The sequence below is a fragment of the Pomacea canaliculata genome, linkage group LG3, assembly GCF_003073045.1.
Source record: "Pomacea canaliculata isolate SZHN2017 linkage group LG3, ASM307304v1, whole genome shotgun sequence".
In the NCBI taxonomy this organism is placed as follows: Eukaryota; Metazoa; Mollusca; class Gastropoda; order Architaenioglossa; family Ampullariidae; genus Pomacea; species Pomacea canaliculata.
This window is the reverse complement of record NC_037592.1, coordinates 24,871,230-24,893,985: the sequence shown is the minus strand read 5'-3', so window position 1 is coordinate 24,893,985 and position 22,756 is coordinate 24,871,230. Positions and strand designations below refer to the sequence as shown.

General features: G+C 37.7%; 2 protein-coding genes across 2 annotated transcripts; one reads left to right on the top strand and one right to left on the bottom strand.

The window, feature by feature from the left end:
• Positions 1–89: 89 nt before the first annotated feature.
• LOC112559276 (post-GPI attachment to proteins factor 2-like) lies at positions 90–19,727 on the bottom strand. The gene is made up of 5 exons (XM_025230387.1): positions 19,434–19,727; positions 17,367–17,631; positions 16,449–16,555; positions 6,516–6,624; positions 90–6,042 (listed from the first exon to the last, which is right to left on the bottom strand). The coding sequence occupies exons 1-5, from the start codon at positions 19,596–19,598 to the stop codon at positions 5,813–5,815; spliced, it is 876 nt and encodes a 291-aa protein (XP_025086172.1). The 5' UTR covers positions 19,599–19,727; the 3' UTR covers positions 90–5,812.
• Positions 19,695–21,238, top strand: LOC112559278 (mitochondrial import inner membrane translocase subunit Tim9-like). The gene is made up of 3 exons (XM_025230389.1): positions 19,695–19,850; positions 20,528–20,623; positions 20,933–21,238. The coding sequence occupies exons 1-3, from the start codon at positions 19,815–19,817 to the stop codon at positions 21,188–21,190; spliced, it is 390 nt and encodes a 129-aa protein (XP_025086174.1). The 5' UTR covers positions 19,695–19,814; the 3' UTR covers positions 21,191–21,238.
• Positions 21,239–22,756: the final 1,518 nt, after the last annotated feature.

Here is a 22,756-nt window from a genome sequence, read left to right as displayed (position 1 = left end):
GCTGAAACTGCCTGTAATTGAAACAATTAATTCTAGTTCTCCTCATGAAAGTATCAGAATCATAAATAAAAATAAACCTATACTTTTAAAACTTATGATTTCTTTTAATATTCCACTGCCTACCAATGCACTAATAATAATAAATAATATGGTGCTGTAAGCCAATGGAAGCGAGGCTCACATTGCTCTATCAAACATACATGTTTAACAATAAAAACTGTCCTGTGTTCCAACCCCTTTCCTCCCCAACAGAACACTGTCCAAGAAAAATAATCGATACTAAGTGAAAAAACTGATTACCAATGAGACCGAAGTGCAGGCTCGCTGCAACCAGAAAAACAGTCATCTAGGGTAAATAGTCACATGGTGATGATAGGAGTGTTAGTATTTCATTTTAAGTAACCACATTAGTTAAGAATGACATACAAATAAGAAGGTACATCAGACCAAGCAGATGATATAATCAGATCTCAAAATCTAAACAGTAGATAAAGCCACAGAACAACCAAACATAATGGAAGGAGTTGAACCTGAATTGGTTAGGCTAAAGGATATGATTACAAATTTCAGTGCAGTGAAGTAATTTTACTTATGCTTTTTTCCAACAAAAATGTTACATTTATTTAGTTCAGTGCACGCTTGCAGATGTTCAAAATCTCTAATTGCCTATTTAACTGTTATTTTATTTGTGTTACTGAGTTGCAACTTCAGTATCAAAATGTTTAATGATGTTTGTGCAACATCCTGAGAGGTGCACACAGAATTAATGTACCTGAGGAAATTAGCACCAGAATAGGAAGTGTTCCATTAATAGATAAACCTAAAATATGACTGAAATAGAAAAATGTAAAAAGTACAGACTATTCAGTTTACTACAGTTCATTCTTTGAACTGTCTTTTATTTATGACGTCTTTGCACATGTTATCTTGTGAGACTTTCTGTACAAAAAAAGAGGAGCACTGTAATTCCAAGAATCAAAAACAGAGAGAATGGGTTTTGTGCAGCATGCTGAAAGCAAAAATAAAAGAGACAGCTTTCCATAGACTGCTTCCTGCAAGAATAAGTGCTGCTATCCAACAAAATTTTAAGCAAAGACAGAAATAGATCTTTTGGAATCCTTGTTTTAAAAAAAAAAAACTTCCAAATATTTAAATGAATTTTATCTCTAACAAGAGCCAGAAATTCTAGGGGTTTTATTTATTTATTTTTTGTACATTGGAATAGATTAGCATCACTATTTTGTATTGCATACAAATAAACTGAATGCCACTTTTTTAAAAAAAAAAAAGAAAAAAAGTAAAAAAAGCACTCAACACTCTTATCAAGAGACAACTTGTAGGATGCTTCCTCTCAAGATATTCTCACAAAATCGAAAAAAAGATTAAATAAGCATACACGTATATACAGAGGAAATAATACATCATCACAAGAATGAGCAATTCACTGACTGAATGTTTTGAAACTAAATAGCCCAGGTTACCAGGTATCTTTAGAATCTTGTTCTTTAGAACAATAAATACTTTAAGGCTGACCTTTCCAATGAACCTATAAGTGATGATTGATGATAATAAGCAGTTAGTTATCAACTATGTTTTCAAACTGGCTTCAGAAGGCCATCAAAATGTAGTTCATGGTGTTTTAACGTCTAGAAGGGTGCAGTTCTTTTTCTTGCGAGTGGATTAAAATTTGTGCAAGATGCTTAAGATACTATTTATGCAAATCTGGGTGATAAGTGTGCATTTAAGCACACCACATACATAAAGAAGTAAACACCACAGACATTAGGATTGAACATAGATGTGTTTAAACTGTAAAGGCTTCAGCCAACAGGAAATCGGGGAGAATATACCTCTGTTTACAAATATGACATCATGAGCTTGACTTCTTTCTGTGCATGGTGACATTTGTAGGCATCTATCAAGAACGCAAGGGGAGTATCTGCCCAGATTTGGCAAACAGTATCTTGCCCCAAGTCATTAGAAAAAACAGCATCCATTAGACCTTAAGGAATACACAGTTGTGGGAATCTCTAGCTTCAGCTGACTGCCTGAAATTACAATAGCTCTTTCACGAGAGACAATATAATAATAATTGTATGATTTATATAGTGCGCACTCATGCTTGTAAGGAGCATGCTCTAAGCATTTGAGACGAAGAACGAGACATGGACAACATACGAAGGACGGAAGGATAAACAACATTACTGATGACTAATAAAAGACAAATATAAAAAAATGAAATGAGCAATCAAGTAACAAAAACTGGGGATATCATGATTCTGAAGAGAAAGATCAGTAGGGGAAGCAGACAATAGAAGAAAGGAGGGGGAAGGGGTAGAAGATAGGACCAGCATTGTGTGCACTGTTGTTAGGAGTAATGCTCATAGAAGAGCTGCGTTTTTAGTGGGTAGGTGGCAGATATGGAAGGAGAGAGAGTTTGATTGTTTGATTGTTTTGCTGCACAGTAACTAAAAATCAAGTGACCACATATTGCTCTGGTCACAAGAACAGTTAGGATACGGTCATCAGACAAAGAGCGGAGTTTTCTGGCTGGAATGTAGGGAGGAGAACTTCTGAAAAATAGAGCAGAAGCCTGCAAAGAAATTAAAACACAGCAAGGACAGTTTGTACTGGATGCAAGAGCAGATGGGTAGAGAGTGCAGAAAACAAAGGAAAGGAGTGGCATAGTTCTGTTTCCTAGCTCTAAGCACCAGATGTGCAGCAAAGTTCTGTACTTTCTGGAGTTTATGAATGAGGTATGAGAAGCATTCTGCGAGCAAGGAGTTGCAGTAATCAAGCCTAGAAAGAACACACACATAGACAAGTGTGTTTTAGCATGCATGCACAGAGAGCATGGATGGTTGAGATTTATGCTGTGCCAGAAACTAAGGCAAACAGGGGACAAGAGGAGAGCACAAGTGTGACACAATTCCTTTAGTGGTATCACAAAAAATACCCTGAAAATTCACTGTTTGCGGTAGCAGTAGATTCAAATGCCTGCAGACTTTATAGAGAGAACTTTAAGTTCAAAGATATTAAAAAGAGTAACATATTATAATAAAATTGCAAATAATACAAAGCTAAAATCGAGATTGAAAAAATGAAGTAGCTTCAACAGATCATGTGCCAGAGAGCATCAGCTATTGTTCATTACTTCCACCAGTTTTGGATCAGTCAGAACCCAGGATCACAAAGACTGAGGTGATCAACATTCAGTTAAGAAGTAATTAAATTCAAAATAACCTAAAATGTTTTGCAGTTCAGTAACTTTCTACAAACAGCTTTCAAATCTTGATTTATCCCTGCTTGGTCTTCATATTGTTTATAAAATGTGAAACAATTATAGCTCATAAACCAGTAGAAGTCATGAAAGTGTTTCACTTTTAAGATCAATGAAAATGACACGAAGTCGGCTACGTTCTTGTAACAGTTTTTAAAAACGGCTATGTAAATGAAATTTCATAAATCACTGTAGAGCAAATCTGTTACACAAACATGCGCCCATACACATCACTTTTTCAAAAGAATGCTGGGTACTGAATATCTACATCTAGAAGTGACTCGGCCAAAAAGCAGAAAACTGCAAGAAATCTGCTTATATCTCCTTCCCCATCAGCAACTGGCAAAGTTTAAAGTCCAGTCACAAACATATCACTCATAACAAGACATCAAAAAGAATTGTTGATGCTGCAGTCTTTCAAATCCATAATAACTGAATGAACAAACTGTGAGAGAATGCACATACTGCCTGCAAATATCATCATTACTTTCACAAAACAAAGGGATTTTGTCACAAGAACTTCTTGGGCAATTCCAAATTGTAATTGTTAGTTTGTCTATTTGTAAGATAATGGCTCTTCAAATTCCAGAAAACTGCATAAATATGACACATCTGGAAATAAATAATAAAAAACTGCATCATGTCAAATAATCACATCACTGCACAGTTTAAAAGGGGTCCTTTCACAATGAATTACACGTTCAGTATGCAGGAATCATATGAATAGTTTTAAAGAACAACTGATGAAGGAAAAGGATAGCACACACACACCCATAGAGCTGTGTGCATAATTCTTCACAACATTCATCTACACAAGCTCTCCAACATATGTCCACACACTTACAACATAAATTATAAACATGATTGCACTGTATAGCTTCTTCAGAAATCATATCTCCTTTCTAATTTTTGATTCCGACAAAAATAAAAGTAAACAACTATAACATCAGGCAGAAGGTTCGAAGGCACAAAGAATCATCATAAACTTATCAGATTAAAAATTCTTCCCAATTTCAACATAAACAAAATTTAGCTGAAAGTACACATATGTTAAAACTTACACAGGACTCAATAAAAACGTGAAAATGAGTACTACATAGTTAGAAAACATGCACAGCTTCAGAATGACCTAAAATAAATGTTCGTGTTTAATACACCTCAAAAATCTTTGTAAATTTCTCATCCAAATAATTATGATTTTTGCAATTCAAAATATGCTAACCTGTATCTATTATAAAAACATTCTTCATCAAACTTTTTAATAAGCCATTGTTTAAATGTTCATGTTTAATACACCTCAAAAATCTTTGTAAATTTCTCATCCAAATAATTAATTATGATTTTTGCAATTCAAAAAATGCTAACCTGTATCTATTATAAAAACATTCTTCATTAAACTTTTTAATAAGCCATTGTTTCTTAGGATTTATGGACAAAAAAAGGAGAATACATAATGATCATAAGAAGACAAAAATGATCAGGACCAACCATAATGATACAACATCTCAAGTTAAGAAAAAAATGCATTTTCACAAAAGAACTGACATAGTTAAAGATGACAGGAAAAAATCTTAATGAATTATAACATAGACTCACAACTCGACCTGAGCACTACATACAAATGAGAAGTAAAATGTTTGTGTTATATAAAGGTTTCATATCCCTGAAAAAAAAATATAGTCATGCTGTTGGCATATGTCATATAATTGTAAAATGATCAGACTGATGTTGACTTGAGACTAAACCCCTTATTCCCTGTGCAAATAAAAGAAATCTCTTTGGTTTGAGCTAAGCCTTTAGACTGTTTTCAATCCACAAGACATGCATATTTACTGTAACAGACACTGAGAAAGGTTTTGGAAGTATGAAAGCAAATCATTCAAGCCCATCGTGACTGAATAAATGCACCCTAAGAGACTAACAGTACATATTTCCTATTGACATAATATTCACTAAACAATGGCAGATTTTTACAAACTCGTAGACATTCTCTGAATTGCAAATTTAGTACAATATCTACTTCTAATCTAAGATAAAGTTCTTCAAATTCCAAACATGGGTTAAGTGCATAAGTGTGACAAAATAATGGTTGAAAATAAAACAACTATATTGAAAGAATTTTGTCACAAACTCAGCAAACTAATTAAAAATTAAAGACTAAAACAAATGGCTGTAATGAACATATAATGTACCCATTAAACAGTTTTGTCAGAAGCACAGAGGTCATGCTTATGCTGCTTACTTTTTGTGTATCTCTGTCCAAAACTGATGTTTACAAGTGTAAAAATTATAAAAATGAAAAATGTCTCAATAGCATGCTCTTTCTTACATAACCAAAACCTGATCTGATATACACCACAAATTTTTTTTCTTTTATTTATACCATCATAAGCTCAAAAAATATGCATCAGTCACCCACAAAATCAATGATTAAAAGTGACAGTTGTTCATAAAACTGATGAAGGTCAGATGTGTCAGAAAAAAGAAACTAGCCTGACACAATCGAAACAAATGTGCTACATTTTATCAGCATCAGTTCCTCTTCTTCTTGTTTCCACTTATTGTATTGTGTGGTAGTACCATAGGAACTTTACATTTGTCCCTGATAATGTTGTTATTGTTGGTTATGGAACCATTGCCAGCTTGAGGTGTGTATGTTCCAAAAAGTAACACCTTGTCCTTAAAGTCTAAGACAGCTGTCATGTGGTAGCCCATATTGGTGTATGCAATAATATACTCGCAGACTGAAAAGTAGCTAAATGCTGAAACAAGAACAAAAAAAAATACAAAATGTTACAAACTTGTCACATTGGTAATATGTATGTGTGTGTATGATAACAAACCCTAAAAAATAAAGTTTTTAAGCTACATTTTGTATTTATCCTTTCACAAGATATTTTAGTGATAAAACCAATCTAGGCAACTGCATAATATACAGACTTGCTCAAGTTGATGCATGTAGTCATGTGAGGCATTAAGTTTTGCTCAATGATGGCTTGCATATATGATGGTAGCCTTATAACATTATAACACTGGTGTAAACAAACCTACTAGACTCCCAGTAGTGTAAAAAGCCCAATCATATCCTGCACATAATACTTAATAACAATAATAAACAGCTGTATTTGTATGTACCCTCTATGCACAGTGACAAATCATCTAGTGATATTTCTCAGATAGTATCGACATTGTTAAGCAGTGCGTAACAGTACTCTTTCTCAGACACATAACCTACCTCCTGGTTCACAAAGCAAACGGTGTCGTGCAAAGAAGTATAAAAGTCCAGCAGTGGCACTCATGATGGATGCAAACATTACTTTCTTCCAGAAATAAGATCTATGTTCCTGTAAAATCAATAGTGTATATGTAAGTGAAATTACTGAAAGTGGTACTGATTATGTGATATATATATACACTGCAGATTCCCAATGCAAATAATGTGGTAATCCCATATCATCTCACAAAATCACTTGTGATATACTGAGATCATAATCATTTTTTTCAGATAATACATCTTTCTATGCAACTGAGTCTTGTTAATCATAATCCAATTTTGGAACAGTGTTTCTCATTGCAAAGAAATGTGTTTTAATTATAAAAGAGATCTCCAAATCTCAAAACAAAATTGATGGTCTGAACATGTAAACAATTTGTTGCAAGATATGCGACAATTTACTTGTTTTTTTTAACAAAGCCAGCAACTAAGGCTATATTACGGCGAGAAAACATAATGTTACATAAAAAGGTTAAGACCAAAAATCCCAGGTGATGTGATAACATCCTTAACAGCAAAAGCCAACACAAGGAACAAAATTATAAAGCATAGAGTGTCGTGGCCTAAAAAAGCCACCAACAAACCAGAATCTGAAACCAAAATCTAACAGGACATAAAAATCTTACGGTAAAGCCCTATCATCTTTAAAAATGAAAAAATAGCTGACAATGGACCTAAACAAGAAAACCAAAAAGAGCCTTCAGTAAAAAGGAATCGATAACATTGGTCAACAATGAAATTATTGCTGACTTAAAAAAGTCCTAATCTCTGGTATCTTGGTGTGCTGAACACAAATATGAGCATGAAAAATTTTGTCCCGTTTTGATGATGGTTGATATGAATGGCAAAAGATCATCAATGCCATTTGCTGTCCCCATGGTGTGGAGAGAGCCAAGCAGCCACACAAATGACTGTGATGACATACCCCTGACTTCTGCTTGGTTCCTTCACTTTTCGGCGGGATAACGAAGCAAAAGAAGATTGAAAGTCTACCCCAACATTCTGTCTGCATTGAGACCAGTTCCACATGGTGAGGGACTTCCTATTCCAGAACTTTCACCAGAATATTCTTTGGTTCAGCTGATGAGTTAGTGGGTGAGCTGACTTATTCTTCTCCTTGTCAGTCAGAATGCAGTGATCCAGATTTTCACTGTGGTGCATCATAAACCCCACATAAAATAACACATGACCTGATTCATGATTTGGACTTATCCAAGAACAAAGCAGTATTGCTAGGTTCAAGACTCCAACAAGGGAATCCTCTAGGAGACGTTACAACTACTTCATATCGAAAGTGCCACCAGCAGTTGGAGCCTTTCTTCAGAAAGGATGGTAATCTGGTATTCTGTTCCAATACTGAGGACATCATGAAAGCTTTAGAAATCACTCATGACCCACAAGAATGGAGACTATTGGTAGACTCTTCAAACTGAGTCTTAATACTGTGCTTTTGCACAATGGAAACCGTCTTTCATCTATTCCATTAGTGCAGCTGTTCACATGAAAGAGACATATGATAACTTAAAGCAGCTACTGAATTCTCCAAGGCTTTGTCTCTACACACCAAGATCCGCATCTACAATACCAATGTAAAGTCAGTCCTTCTGTATGGATCTGAAACATGGCGGGTGACAAATGCCATCACCAACAAGATACAGACATTCATCAACAAATGTCTGCACCGCATCCTTAACATCCGATGGCCTGAGAAGATCTCCAATGCAGACCTGTGGGAGACAGCCAACCAAAACCCTGCCAGCCAAGACATCAAGAAGCGGAAGTGGGGCTGGATTGGCCACATTCTACGAAAGCCAGCCGACGATATAACACGACAAGCTCTGGGCTGAAACCCACATGGGAGGCGCAAGGTTGGGAGACCCAGACAGACGTGGAGACGATCAGTCCACAGAGAGGCAGAGACAGCTGGCATGACATGGTCCCAACTGGAAAGGGATGCCCAGGACCGGGTCCGATGGTGGGGTGTGGTTGCGGCCCTATGCTCCACTGGGGGCGAATAGGAATGAAGAAGATAGCAAGTACAGCTGGCACCTCTGTAGTAATTTGAAGATCATTGCCCTTTAACGGGACCGCAGAAACATATAAAATACATATTTCTTATGTGAGTGAGATAGCCGAACAAGGGAATGCACTACTTGCGGAAGGAATGGACTCAAAGACAAAATGTAGCAGATAGAGAGAAAAATATATCTAGCACCCAGCTCTGGTCGAGGCTCACAAAATCTTGATACCACCCTTTCACATCAAACTAGGTTTGATGAAGAACTTCATGAAGGCCATGGACAGACTCCGGCAGCTTTCCGATATCTGTATGAAAAATTTCCTTGACTCACCAAGGTAAAGATTAATGAGGGAGTTTTTGTGGCTCCTCTGATTTGAGAGCTCTTCAAAGATGATCAGTTCAATAACTTGCAGCAGGGTGATGCAAAGCGAGCGTGGAATGCTTTTCACCTAGTATCTACAAACACAGTAAAATGTCCCAGACACCATGGGCAGACTGACAGGGGTATGCAAGGCACAGATGTGCGACCCGAAGTCTGGCCAATATCGTCTCCTCCCCCTGCACAGAATGGCCAAAGGTGGGAAGCCAGAAAGACAGGAAAGAATGGCATGTAACTTATTTTGGCCCAAGTGTCCCAGTGGTGTTGCCACAGTATTTTAACTTTTGGGAGATTTTGTGTTGCATGCTTGTTGGCGTGTAGTGTTTCTGACCGGTGTAGGTTGCGTGGACTGTGATGTTGTGTTGTTTGTGATGACCAGGTGCCACCACTGCTTGTAAAAGGAGGAGGAGGAGGCATAGCATGATGGACTGGGACAGGGCCCTCAGAAAAGACTCATATTATGAGTCTGGATAGAAACAGTAACTGACAAATGTTTTTGCAACAGCTGAAGAGTAGGAAGTGGAGCCTGGAGTAAAAGTTGCTCTCTGGTTGCCACCCACAAGGCGGCAAGCATTAGAATAAGAAACACTAGACAAATGGCTGCCTCTTCTTGCCATTTCAGTCTTTAGATGAAGCAACATGGACACCCTCTCAGTGGACGCTTAAGGAACAATCAGCTTTGTTGCATGCTGCAGCAAAATCAGCAGACTTGCGACTTACAGAAGATGGCTCCTTGACCATAACGCTAACAGTTGAAGTAGTAAAATAGTGAAGGAATGAACAGAGATTTTAATATGCAGAAACCCAACCTCAATGAAGTCAGGTATTTGGGGGAAGCAGAAGGTCAGAAAGATAGCTGGTACAGATTTTCCATCCTTACTGAGGTGGACCCTCTGCATAGCCAAAAAAACTCTGGGATGCCATTTATGATTTGATGTTCACCTCCAATATCCCAGCAAGCGCAGGGCAACAGACAACCCCCTTGGAAGAGTTGAGGGATCAGTGTGGTGTTACTTTAATAGGTCTATCTATAAACTGTTTTCCATCCCATCAATGCAGGGCCTCTGAGGCTTTCTGGGTTGCACACTGAATGAGGAATTGTTCAGAGCGCAAGCTCTTGATAGAAGTAAAACCAGTGGAAGAAATATTTTTAAACCCCTAGCAATTGCAAAATGGGAAAGGGACGAGAGCAGCTGGGCTAGCTATGCACTATCCACTACAAGAAAACGGGGCTAGGCCTCCTCAACATCCACTCACATCTCATCCTCACTATCCAAAGACTCATTTTCTCTTAGAGGTGAGCTGTGCTCAGTGGAGGTAGCACCTGTGTTTTCGAGCTCTATGATTTCTTGCTGAACTTTTGGATAATTACTATTGTTGTGGTGTAATAGTGCCATGGTTTTTTTCCCTCTTGGAAGGATTTGAAGTGCTGATCCACCGGATATAAGTTTTATGTGCCTTGTGCGAAATTGACCTAGTCTACCTGATTCTCACGTCGTCATACCGGCCCCTGCGCTGGTAAGTGTGCGCTAACCTCCCTTTGACCCAGTATTAGCAGGTTGCTATGTCTTTCCGGGGAAAGCAAAGAAAAGTTTGTTCTCATCACCCTTTTCTGCTAGCAAGGAGAACCCACAGAAACTGAAAAACTAAAATACCGCGACGCCGCTCCCTCCTCATCCTCGTCATTTTCACCAGCTCTGTGCTTGTTGCAGTATGCCTCTACCTCTGCATTCAACGGTAAAAGCTGCAGGAAACTAATGGACGGCGGTCTTCGTCATTCCAGGATGAGATCCTTTCGAAAGTAAATGAGGGCATTGTCAATCTATCAAACCTGCGAGTGGTGATGAAAGTGATCATATTGGGAAATGATTCCCATCCTCGCGACAGCTCTATCCGTTATGGTAGGGGAGGTAATAAAAGGCGTGACGGCGAGCTCGACAATCGCTTACACAGAGCCACCTCGTTACAGGCACAACAACAACCAGGGAGTGAAAGACTACTAGCTGCTGTACGTAAACTGACCTACGAAACGATAGGTTGCAGCAGTACAGTCGTCGTGAATCAGTTAGAGTGTTTGGTATTCCGCTGAATGGGGAGAACGCAGAACAAGTGGAGCAGAAAGCAATCAAAGTACTCAAAGATACTGGAGTAGACGTCTCTGCTACTGACATTGCTGTGGTCCACGCGCAGGAAAGGCAACCAGGGGGACCCGACCTGTGCTGGTCAAGTTTGTCTCTAGGCGCAAAAGGAATGAAGTGATTGGTAAAGAAAAAGAATTTAAAAAAGTAAACCCCGGTTTACGAGCGCACCTTCATAACATGACATCAACTCCTCTTCGCGCCAGGCTGCTTCGGTTATGTCAAACGAGACTGGCTACAAAATTGGGGTGTGAAACTATAGACGTCCGCAAATATGTGCACAAGAAATCTCCTCCGACCTGGACTTTCTGGAGACAGATCATCCAAAACAATAGCGACGAGACAGATGACCTCTTCAAGCTTGGGGTGAAGGCTATTCGACTACGCCTCTCTTGGATTGGAGTACTGTCCGAGTCCCGGGCAGCGAGCATCTCCCCTTGAACCTGAAGATGAAAACCCTTACGACCGATCATCAGGCCTAGCCAGCCCAAGGGGGGATAACTCTGTGTCTTGCAACTAGCGAGCCAACAATGTACTGAACATTGCGACTGGCATATGCACGTTATGACATTCCATGCCGTCGTGGCCTACGGTAGTAGTACCTACCCAAGAAACCTGTGGACTCAGTAAATCTTTTGTCCTGCCTTACCCTGATGTAATGTGGCGTTACCTCGAAGTTAACTTTCCCAGACGCTAGAAGACTTGATTAAGTCAATACGATATTTGTTGCCTGTGTGAAAGCAAGTTAGACCAACACTGATTCGATCCACATTGATGGCTATGTGTCTTTCTACAAGAACGTAGCAAATGCGTAAGAAGATCGGAGGTGTTCTTATGCTAGTAAGGAATCGCTCGCTCAATATGTAATATTTTTGAAGAGCAATCTGGAAAAATAATATAGATACGATAGTGTGCAGTTATTTCTTTTGTTGATCAAGCTAAACCAGGATGCTATTTCTAAAGTAAAAAAGGAAGCATAGGACAGGAATATTATGTTGTGGGCATGTAGGCATACCACCTGAAGGGTCACACTATGTAAATTTAGATGCATTTAGTGAACTCGAGGAGACCCTTCTTGCTCTTAAAACAGAACATATATGTATAATGGGAGACCTAAATGCTAGAACTGGGCAAATCTCAGAAACCTGAGTGATGAACCACTGAACCCTGATTGTAGTCAATAATTATTATGATCTACCAAACGTGTCTCCCAAGACAAAAGTATAATACAATGGTAAAAAACTAATTGAATTATGCAGAAACAAACCTTGCCAATTGTCAATGGAGAGCAGGTCCGACAAAAACACAGGAAAGCTACCTGTAAAAACTCAAGCATAGTAGATACTTCATACTGTCTAGAGAACTCTTAATATAATTGAAAGATTTAATGTCCTAGAATTTAATGAAGTTATATCTGATATTCACTGTCCACTAGAACTCCACCTCAAACTACCTTCCAAACAAAACCTTCAACCAAGTATCCTTACTAAATGATGATAAAGTAAGAAGGAACAACACTAAAGAAGCAAATGGAAAACAGAATGAAAGATGACTTTATTAGTTCCCTAGATTCAACAAAGATTAGCCACTTAAAATGAAGTCAACGAGCTGTTACAAAGAAATCATGAAGTAGACTTACACAAGATTGATGCACTAACCCAAGAGGTATGTAATATTATGCTGGATAGTGCTAGTAGATGTGCCGTACTGCCCTTATGCAGCACCCAAAGAAACAGCAAGTCCTATCAAAAACCTAAAACAAACCATGGTTTAACCCCAACTGTCGCAGGAAAGACGCACAAACATTTTTTTGTTTTTCTTTAAAGCACGGCGCCAAGATAACGAAACGTGTAACAACCAGAAATCCCAATCACGCAATGAATGAGCTGGACAGGAATTACAAGAGAGAAATAAGAAAGCAGTTTTAAACTCTACCAGCAAAATGGTTTAGGAAAATTAGACACTTAAGAAGTAAGGACCCAAAGGTTTCTGGAACATTCTGAACAAGAATACAGTGATAAATAAAGAAGGAAACCCCAACCTGTAATGAATTTTTACAGCACTTCATGAGATAAACAAATCCTGGCATTACAATCACCTGAAACTGACCTACTTGTGATACCACTGAAACTAGCAATAATATCTCAACAGTGATAACAGAGAGTGAGGTTGCTAAGCCTAAAAAAGCTAAAAGGAAATAAAGCTTGTGGAAATGACAATATAATAAAGATTTTTTCAAATTTTCTCAACCAAAAGACTCTGACCCTATTCACAGCCATCTTTAACCTCATATTAGCAACAGGTCATGCCCCACAGAATGGGCAACAGGTATTATAACACCAGTTTTTAAAACAAAGGAGAACAAAGTGATCCAAATAACCTACGTGGCATTAAATCCTTAGCTGTTTTGGTAAGCTATTCACAAGTGTCCTTAATGTACGCTTAAAACATTACCTAGAGGAAAATGATCTCATAGGACAGGAAACAAGCAGGCTTTCGGCAGGGGTTATCCACCCTTGACCACCTATTCACATGCAAAGCATCCTCGAAATTTTACTAAGTAGAAAAAAACGAGTTTTCTGCGCGTTTATAGATTACCAGAAAGCATTCGACAGCTAGATAGAACTTACTTTGTGGGAAAATTGCTAGATCTTGGAGCGAAGGGAAGATTCAATGAATATAATCAAGATATATACAAAAAGGCAAAATCCTGTGTTAAGATTATGGAAACCAGTCAGAGTTTTTTAAAAGTAGTCATGGTGTCAGACAAGGGGAGAACATATCTCCTCTATTTTTGCAATTTATCTTAATGATCTGAAAACGATCCTCTTAGCAGACTCTGTTAGTGTCCCAGAACTAGCCAAACTGACACCAAATACCTCACCCCAAGAAACTGATGTGCTTCTTAAATTTATCATACTCCTATATGCAGATGATACTGTTATTTTATCCGAAACACAGAAAATCTACAGAATGCCTTAGACAGCATGAAAAATTACTGTGACAAGTGGAACCTGACAATTAACTCAGACAAAACAAAAATAGTTATTTCTCTAGAGGTAAAATAAGAAAGAAACCAACATTTGTTTATAACGGTGAGAAACTTGAAATGTAGACTATTACTTCCTATCTTGGCCTGAAACTAACTACAATAAAATTTCTAGTCGCACAAAAAGACCTATATGACAGAGCTCAAGAGCCATGTTTGCTTTACTGAAAAAATGTAAAAGTCACAGCTACCACTAGATATTTCAACTCGACATGTTTGACAGAATTGTTCCTTCAGTATTACCTATGGTTGTGAAATATGGGCATCAGGAAATTAGTGACATTTGTGGTAAACTAACAGCTAAGATTTATTAAAATGGTCTCCTCAAATAAGAAAGTCCACCCATCTTGTATAGTGCTTGGAGAATGTGGATCGCTTCCCTGTTAGTCTTCTATTTAAAAGTAGGATGCTTAGTTTGGTTTAAATTGATTAGCAACAGTAATAAACTATCAAGCACTACATATAGAATGCTCTTAAATCTACACGAAACAACATTCTTAAGTCTAGCTATATATATAGTATATCCAGACAAACGCTGCAAGACCTTGGCCTAAGTGGAATATATGGAAAACCAGAAAAGCATAAACATAACAGTGATTGGTTCAAGAAGAAAGTAGATAGGTCCTACAGGACCAGTATAACCAGAATTGGTTAGGGGAACTAGACTCCAACAAATATACTCAAATTATAGAATGTTTAAAAAGCAGCTTCTTACTAGAACCCTACTTAAAAATCCTACCCACATGATACCTCCCTTAATAAAATTTAGGTCATTGAATAACCACTTTCCAGTGAATAAAGGTAGGCAAACAGATATCATAGAAATGAAAGGTTCTGTAGACTCTGCAACACCAAGGACATAGGGGATGAATTCCACTATCTTTTTAATTGTACAAAATTTGATACCAGCGAAAAAAATACTTACAGCTACTATACTCGTACCCAAATGCTTACAAATTCAATCTTTATTAGCCTCAAAAAATAAAAAGACCTTAGTAGACTATCTCAATTTGTAAGATATATAAGACAGTAAATTAGTTAAATTGATAAAACGTGTGTGTGTGTGGATATAATTGTACACAGGGATGGATGGGAGTGCATTACCCTGTGATAAAGAAATAGTAAAGAATACAGAAACCTGTGAAAGAGAGTGAGGGAGAAAAGAGAGTGTTATCCTATGTTCTGATATGTCCAGATGCTTTAACCTACACCCCCGATTTACAAATATCCAAGTTTACACGAAATGATTGAAAAAGGAAAGAATGAGTGGATGATTTTGAATATATGTAAATGAGAGACCCATATATTTAATGATAAGAATGTGAATGTATATGCATTGATACTTCCTAATTTCTCAATACCCCCTGGAGGGCGACAGAATAAAAGAATCTTGAATCTTGAATCTTATTCTTTTGCCCAAGTTTGATTTTTTTGGCCATAATCAAAAGTTTACTTTGTTCCATTTGCTCTTCTAAGGAGTCCAACAAGGAGATGCGACCGAATGGTACCACTTAGGGCATTTCTAGCAGGGTTGCATCAGGAATACAGAAGGAGTATACTCTGGCCTTCAGAAAGGAACACCAGATTGACTCTGGCCACGGCCTTCTAGCAAAGCTAGGGCAATGCACAACCAGTGGATTGATTGGTGTAGCCCACACAAACCTGCCATCTATGAGAAGTCTGGGCCAAAGAGGTGTGTTGGTATAAAGGGCTACAACCTATCAGGGACCTCAACCTCCATTATCCCATCCTCCCCTGACATGGGTCGCCCTGAATGGCAAATGCAGGGAACCTCAAGAAGGCCACAGAGAAAAGAGATACATCAAAAGAAAGGCATTGTGGAAAAAGAGGACAGGAGAAAGATTAGTGTAGCAGAAGATGGGAAAGATAAAACTGTAGCTTGACAGGAAGAGGGCTTGTTAAAAAAAAAGTATAGGTGAAAGGGCTGGTGAGAGAGAAAAAAGAATAACAGAAGAGAAAGGGGTGGGCCTGCACAGTCACCCAGGCAGAGAGAGGCTGGGTGTTCACCCCTGACACAAGCTAGGCCCATGGGGGAATGAGAATGTATAAAAGTTTAGGTGGAAGGTCTTATCAGGCAAGACATTTTAAAATAAACTTTCTATATAAAAACTGATATCTGGTAAGTACTCATTTTCACATGTCAGTGAAACAGATTTTGATTCACATTAATTAAAGCAGTTTCTTGAAGTTGATAATCAAGAAGACAATAATATTAACATGTATACTGATGTTTACAGAATGTGGTCAATAAAACTCTTAAAAATTTTTGACTGGACAAAGATTTTACATCTTGGGTCATGGTCTGTCCACGAGACATCCTGAAGCAGATAAGGTTGCTCAGCATGTAGCACAGTGATGTCACCATGAAAACAACAAAAATCTTTTCATGAATGGCTGAAAAAAAATAAAGAAAAAGCAAGTGAAAATGTTTGTTATAGGCCAGAAGCTTTTCTACCTTTCCTCAAATTGTTCTACACAGGTCTCTAACATCTAGCCATCTGCTTGTTGGACATCTTTAATGTACAAAGGAAGACAAGGTAATTGTCAAGCTTTGTTCACTTTATACAAACTGTTAACAATAATTCAGGTGACTTTCTATTGCAGTAAATGAAACTTATTAAACATTGTTATGATAGAAGGGAAGCAGTTCAGAAAATCAATCTGCATTCTTCTACAAAATTTTTTACAGTATGAAAAACACTTAAATGCAGATAAACTTGCACTACTTATAACAGCATGAAAAATCTTAAAGGAATATAATAATTTAGAGGAATAAATGATACCTGCAACTGCTTCTGTGTGCATGCACTATGCAGGTGATAATACATCATTATAAGGCAAATGAGGTGGACATTTTTTCTAGTGATTAGACGAAGCTCAATGCAAAACACTATTTCCCAAATCTGGTTAGACAATCCTCCCCAGTCAGGTCTTAGCCACTTTGAGAGCTGGGACCACAGTTAATTAGGCATTTCTATGCACAAATATAACCTCACAATTTTGAGCTCTTTCTGAGGTTTATGGTAATGTTTCTAGGAGCATATCTCGATAATGGAAGGGGAAAATAGTATCTTGCATTGACTTTGACACTGTCACCATAAAAACATTTTGTACCCCCACAAGTCTTTAAACAAAAGTAAATGCACACAAGAATGGGTGTATTTGTCATGCACACGCATGTAAAGAAAAAATAGTAACTACTTACGATAGTTTTCTCTATTTGTCACATAAGTAACACCAACCAATGAGGCATTCTCCACAGTGTTAAGCCAGAAATTCAATTTGATCAGAATTTTGAAAAAACCCTGATATTTTTCATGCACATTCTGCAGACGTTGTAGATAATAATTGTAGTAGAAGAAAGCAATCGTAAAGCGGGGTGCACAGTGAAGAGCAATGCATATTCGCCAGACATATGTCTGTGGTGTGATGCCTGTCACAGCACTGATCGATGGGATAAAATTTTTTACCTGTGCAAATAATCAAACAAAAATTAAATGTTGAAAGTAGCAAGCTTGCGCTACACTTGAGAATATATATATATTCATATGATCAAAAGATTGATAAACATCACCTGTTTTATATTTTTAATCTAAAATTGTATTATGTGACCAAGCAAAATAACTATTTTGCAGCAGATTACAAAAGGAATTCTGTGTTAAATGCCATGTTTATTAGTAAGTAAGAAAGTTTCGCATCTGCAATGGAGACCACTTCTGAAAAGAGCAAAGTTATCATCAATGGCAAAGCAGAGGAGATCTACATAAATAGGATACACTTCGAAGAGGTAAGCAGCTTGAAGTACTTGGGAACCACCAAGAATGGCAGCTCCACACTAGATATCCAGATCAGGATCATAACAGCAATGGCGGTGATGGCTAAGCTGGATGGGATCTGGCATAGCCATAGCATCAAGTACAATCTGTACAAATCCCTTGTAGTACTGATCGTGCTCAACAGATGTGACGCATGAGCATCCCCAAAATGAACAGAAGAATCCAGGCTTTTGAAAACAATTTCCTGAGGAGGCTACTCCGGATCTCATAGAGAGCACAGAACCAACAACTTTATACCAAACAAGGCTGCCATAGTTGTTGGACACCAGGAACCTCTACTAGCAACAGTCAAGCGACACACGCAGGTCTTCTTTGGGCAGAATGACACCTTGTCAAAGACGATCCTTCAAGGCACCTTAGAGGGTAGTGGATGCTGCAGTAGCCAGAGGAGGAAATGGCTTACGAACATCAAAGACTGGACTGGTCATTCTGTAAAGGAGCTGCTCACTATCACCCAAAATAGGCAAGAGTGGCAAGCCCTTTCTGCTGCCATGTCTATCCATGAATCTATCCCCTGGATTTCTTTTTTCAATTAACTTCTAGAATGAGGCTATCGACAAAACAGTTTCTGGTTCAGCAAACGACGACAATGGCTATGTCAGCAGAGTCTCCGATAGTAACAACAATAAATAAACAGTCAGGAGGTGGTTTATATTATTGCGTGGAAGGATGCCACTGTGCAAGTGTCAAATAATTCGGTGTAAGTTTTTTTTCGCTTCTGCGGGCAGGTACTGTATATCAAAAGAGCAAGATGAGTGGCGAGCCACTCTCATTCATGCTATAGGCTGTTCTGACAAAAGTCTAAATCTATTGAAAACCAAGATTTGTTTGAAGTGGAAGTCTGACTGTCAATTGCTCGCCGAGACTAGCAGCAGAGAACTTCGCAAAAGACCAAATGTTGGTCTGGGCATACAGTCAACCTATACACGTCCGTGGTCTGTCTATGTGCTTTCCCATACGACAAGTACCGGTAAAGGGACAACTGACTGAAGGTAGAGATCAGGCCATCGCCAATGCCCCTAGACATCAAGCTGTAATGTCCTGTGGATGCTCTGAAGATGATTACGTTTCAGCATGGAGAGCTGGCCTCCAAGTTTAATTAAGGGCAAACGGCAAAATCAAAAGCAACTATATTTGTCAGGGGTTGTTTTAACATCACCAAAGATCATCACCATGGAATGAATTTGACATATAAAACCCACTAAAGAAACTGCCAGAAAGGTAAGGCTGTTTTATTACATATTTATATTTGCGTTACCAAAGCAATAAATACTTTACAAACAGAAAAGAAAAAACCCCCAGGAGGAAATATCATTATAATAATGCATGGGCAACTCTCATATTATCAATAAAAATTATCCCTTCAAGCTAAATAAACATAACTGCCTGAATCTTCCCAGTTCATCAATCGATCAAACCAAGCTAGTTATATTTACCTCGCACATCGTTTCGTTGACATCGTCGAAACTAAAAATAAAACCAGTAATGAAACAGAATGCTAAAGAGACTGCAGGTAATGACACAGTCATCAGCCCAAAATGCCACACCCTTAGTTGAAAAAGAATACCATGTGCCACCCCTTTTTGGTGAATCTGATCCATTGTTATTTGTTTCAGATAACTTAATGTTTACTTAAATCTCAACAATGGTTAGTTATTTATCTGACTGCGCGTTGCCGGCGGTCCGCGCATCAGTTTAACCGGAACTAAGCCACTAAAAAGATGAATTTGGGAATTAAAGCCAAATAAGAACGCACTCTTCATAGTTCCGAAACAGAAGAGTTTTCTACTTCCCGAGGCTAAGTAAAGACAACCAAGATGAATCAATTTCCAGACGAAGTTCACAACCGGACTGTAAGTTTACACCTGAATCCATCCCATAAATATAATATATTACGTTAACTTTTAGCAGTCAAATATATTAGATCTTTAACTAAATGATGAGTTGCTTGATGGAACTTAAGCCGAGGATTGCATCTTTTTTCATGTTACTATTGACTTTTAGCAGTAACAGTTGCATTGAAAATAACGCAGCACATTAGTATTTCGTTCTTTAAGACTAAGATATATATAAATGTCTGCATCGTGCTTGTGATACAGGTCACCCCTTTAAAAAAAAAAAAACCAAACAAATACACACACACAGAGGAACATATCGGTGTTAGTGCGTGTCATTGACACCAGTCTGAATGTCGAAATACTTGGTAAATTTTTGAACCTTCATTAATGCATTCTGATAACAGTTTGTTCACTGTGTTAATGATAATCAAATGGATCTCGACAAAGTTGTAAACTACATTTTAGATTGTAATTGACACTATTTTGTGAAAAAAAATCTAAAGAAAGGGTGGATGTCAGGTTTTTACTTCTTCAACTAGGTAAACTGAGCACATACAAAATAAAACAGACATTGAGCAAGAGGCGAGGTTGACAACGTAAGAGGGTATAAAGGTATATTTAACAGAGGTAATTTAGAGGTAAATCAGTTCTGCCATAATTTTAGTGCTCATTAGTTTCTGTACTGCCTACAGATGAGGGATTTCTTGGAACTCTACAACAAGCTCACACATCATTGCTTTGACGCATGTGTCAAAAATTTCAACTACCGAGATTTGACTACAGAGGAGGTACATTCTTATTTTACTATCTTATTTTTTTAACTATAAATAAAATTGAAATAACCTTGTTATCCAACTTGTATTTCTTTTTAACTTTTATTGTTAAAATAATACAAAGTCAAATTGCATATTTTGCATATCAGCAAGAAGTTCCAAGCTGAAAAATATATAAGTTGTTAAAATAATTGCTGTGGAGTTTAATTACAGAATAAAATTTTATTTGTTTATAGCTCTGAACTCTGTGCTTGTAGTGCCTACAGAGACTTTTCTCCCACTTAAAAATGAGCAGTCATGCCTAAATTTGTTTTATTTCTCCAGGTGCAGTGTGTGAACTGTTGCTCTGACAAGTATATTGGTTTCAATCAAAGGCATATGCTTATCTTTATGGACTATCAAAACAAAAAACAGAAAATTGCAGCAGCAGCAGCAGCAGCGGTAGCTGATGTGCAAGGGGGAACAACACCTATACCAGCAGAGTCAGCTGCTGCTCAGCTTTCAAGTGCCTCAGACTTGACATCTGTTGCAGACAAGATGCTAAAGCAGGATTCAGTGACATCAACCACAACCACAGAATAGTTAATATAAGTAATTACTAGGATTAGAAATAAAGTGTTTAGAAATACATGTGTTGTTATTATGTGTTCTTGTCTGCTGATACCTGTCTGGGGGGAGTGTACATGAGATTAAGAGAGTGAGTGAGAGGAAATGTAGAATGTAGTCAACAGAATAGTTATGCTTATTTCAGTATGATAATTATTCATTTATAAGAGCATCATGCCAATAATGTTAGGTTGGGTACCTGTTTGTATGGGTAGGGGAGGAGAAAAGGGGGGAATTATCTGGAATTATTGTGTGCAGTAAATGCAACATAAGAACACTAAATTGTAAGATTAATATCTTGAATAAAGAGCTTAAAATAGAGTTGCAGATTAGTCCTTTACTGGTTATCTCCATGTAAAAAAATTCAATCGACTACTTAGGGTAAGGTTTCTTCATGGTGGTGCATTGTGATTATTTTAATCGGTCGAGGAAGGGGGAAGATAATGCAAGCACATATGGCTTGATCTAAATGCTGATTGAAATCTGTAGTTAATGCAAGAACCTCTTCATGTACATTGTCCGAGACTGGCAAGACACCTGAATTCTGAGTAGCAGCTGACTCGGCATTGGAAGCCTACTTTTGTGATGTAGCAGGATATGAAGATTTGACCTTTTTTTAAAATGCACGTGACAATTCTGATGTTTATAGGCATAGATCCTATGAATGGTGCATAAGTTATTCACTCAGCTTTGGGGAATGAATCTCTTGTAATAGACTAAATTCAGTTATCTGAAAATAATTTTTACTAAGATTGGCTTTTGGCTGTTTTTTTAATGTAGAATCAAAAGGAAGCTACAATTTTTACACTGGGTTTAACGGCAGCACTGTTTTGTATGTGAAAGGTGGCTGTTATTTGTGTTATAAGAGGACACACAAGTGCATGCATATGAATGAACATATTTGAACTTGTGTAGTTTGTTGGCTGGGTACAGGTCTGGATTAGACTTACAGAATAAATATGTTTGCTTGTCTTTGGCTTTAGTGTTAAGTTTGCAGACTGCAAAGTGCCATTAAACTAGCTAATGCAAACCATGCCACATTTAATTACCATGTCCTTCTTTATAAAAAAAATTTCATTAGCTTCTTATGCATCTTTCTCTGAATATTGCAGTCAGATATAATGCAAACAAAACTTAAAAGTGTGAGTAAGTAACTAAGTAAAAACTTGCGAATGCAGCTACTCCTTATCTCAGCCTTGCAAAATTGAATAGACCAGACTTTCATGTTCCATGCAGAAGACACCTAAATTTACCAATGATTAATAAGACCAAGAACCAATGCAATCTCCAGAGAGACTACAATGGTTCTTTCCCAGCACTAAGGCAAGAAGTTTATATCTGCTTATAAAAAACAGGACAACAGATGTGCATTAAAGTATTATGAAAGGAGTAGGTGATCGGAGAGGGGGTTAGACTGACCATTAATTTTTTATGACAAGGTTGAAAAATTTATCAGTAACTTACTCCTGATCTCTTAGCATGTGCAATTTTCAGTAGAAAATGATGAGATGGTGCTTTAATGTTATACCTATGAAAGCTGTT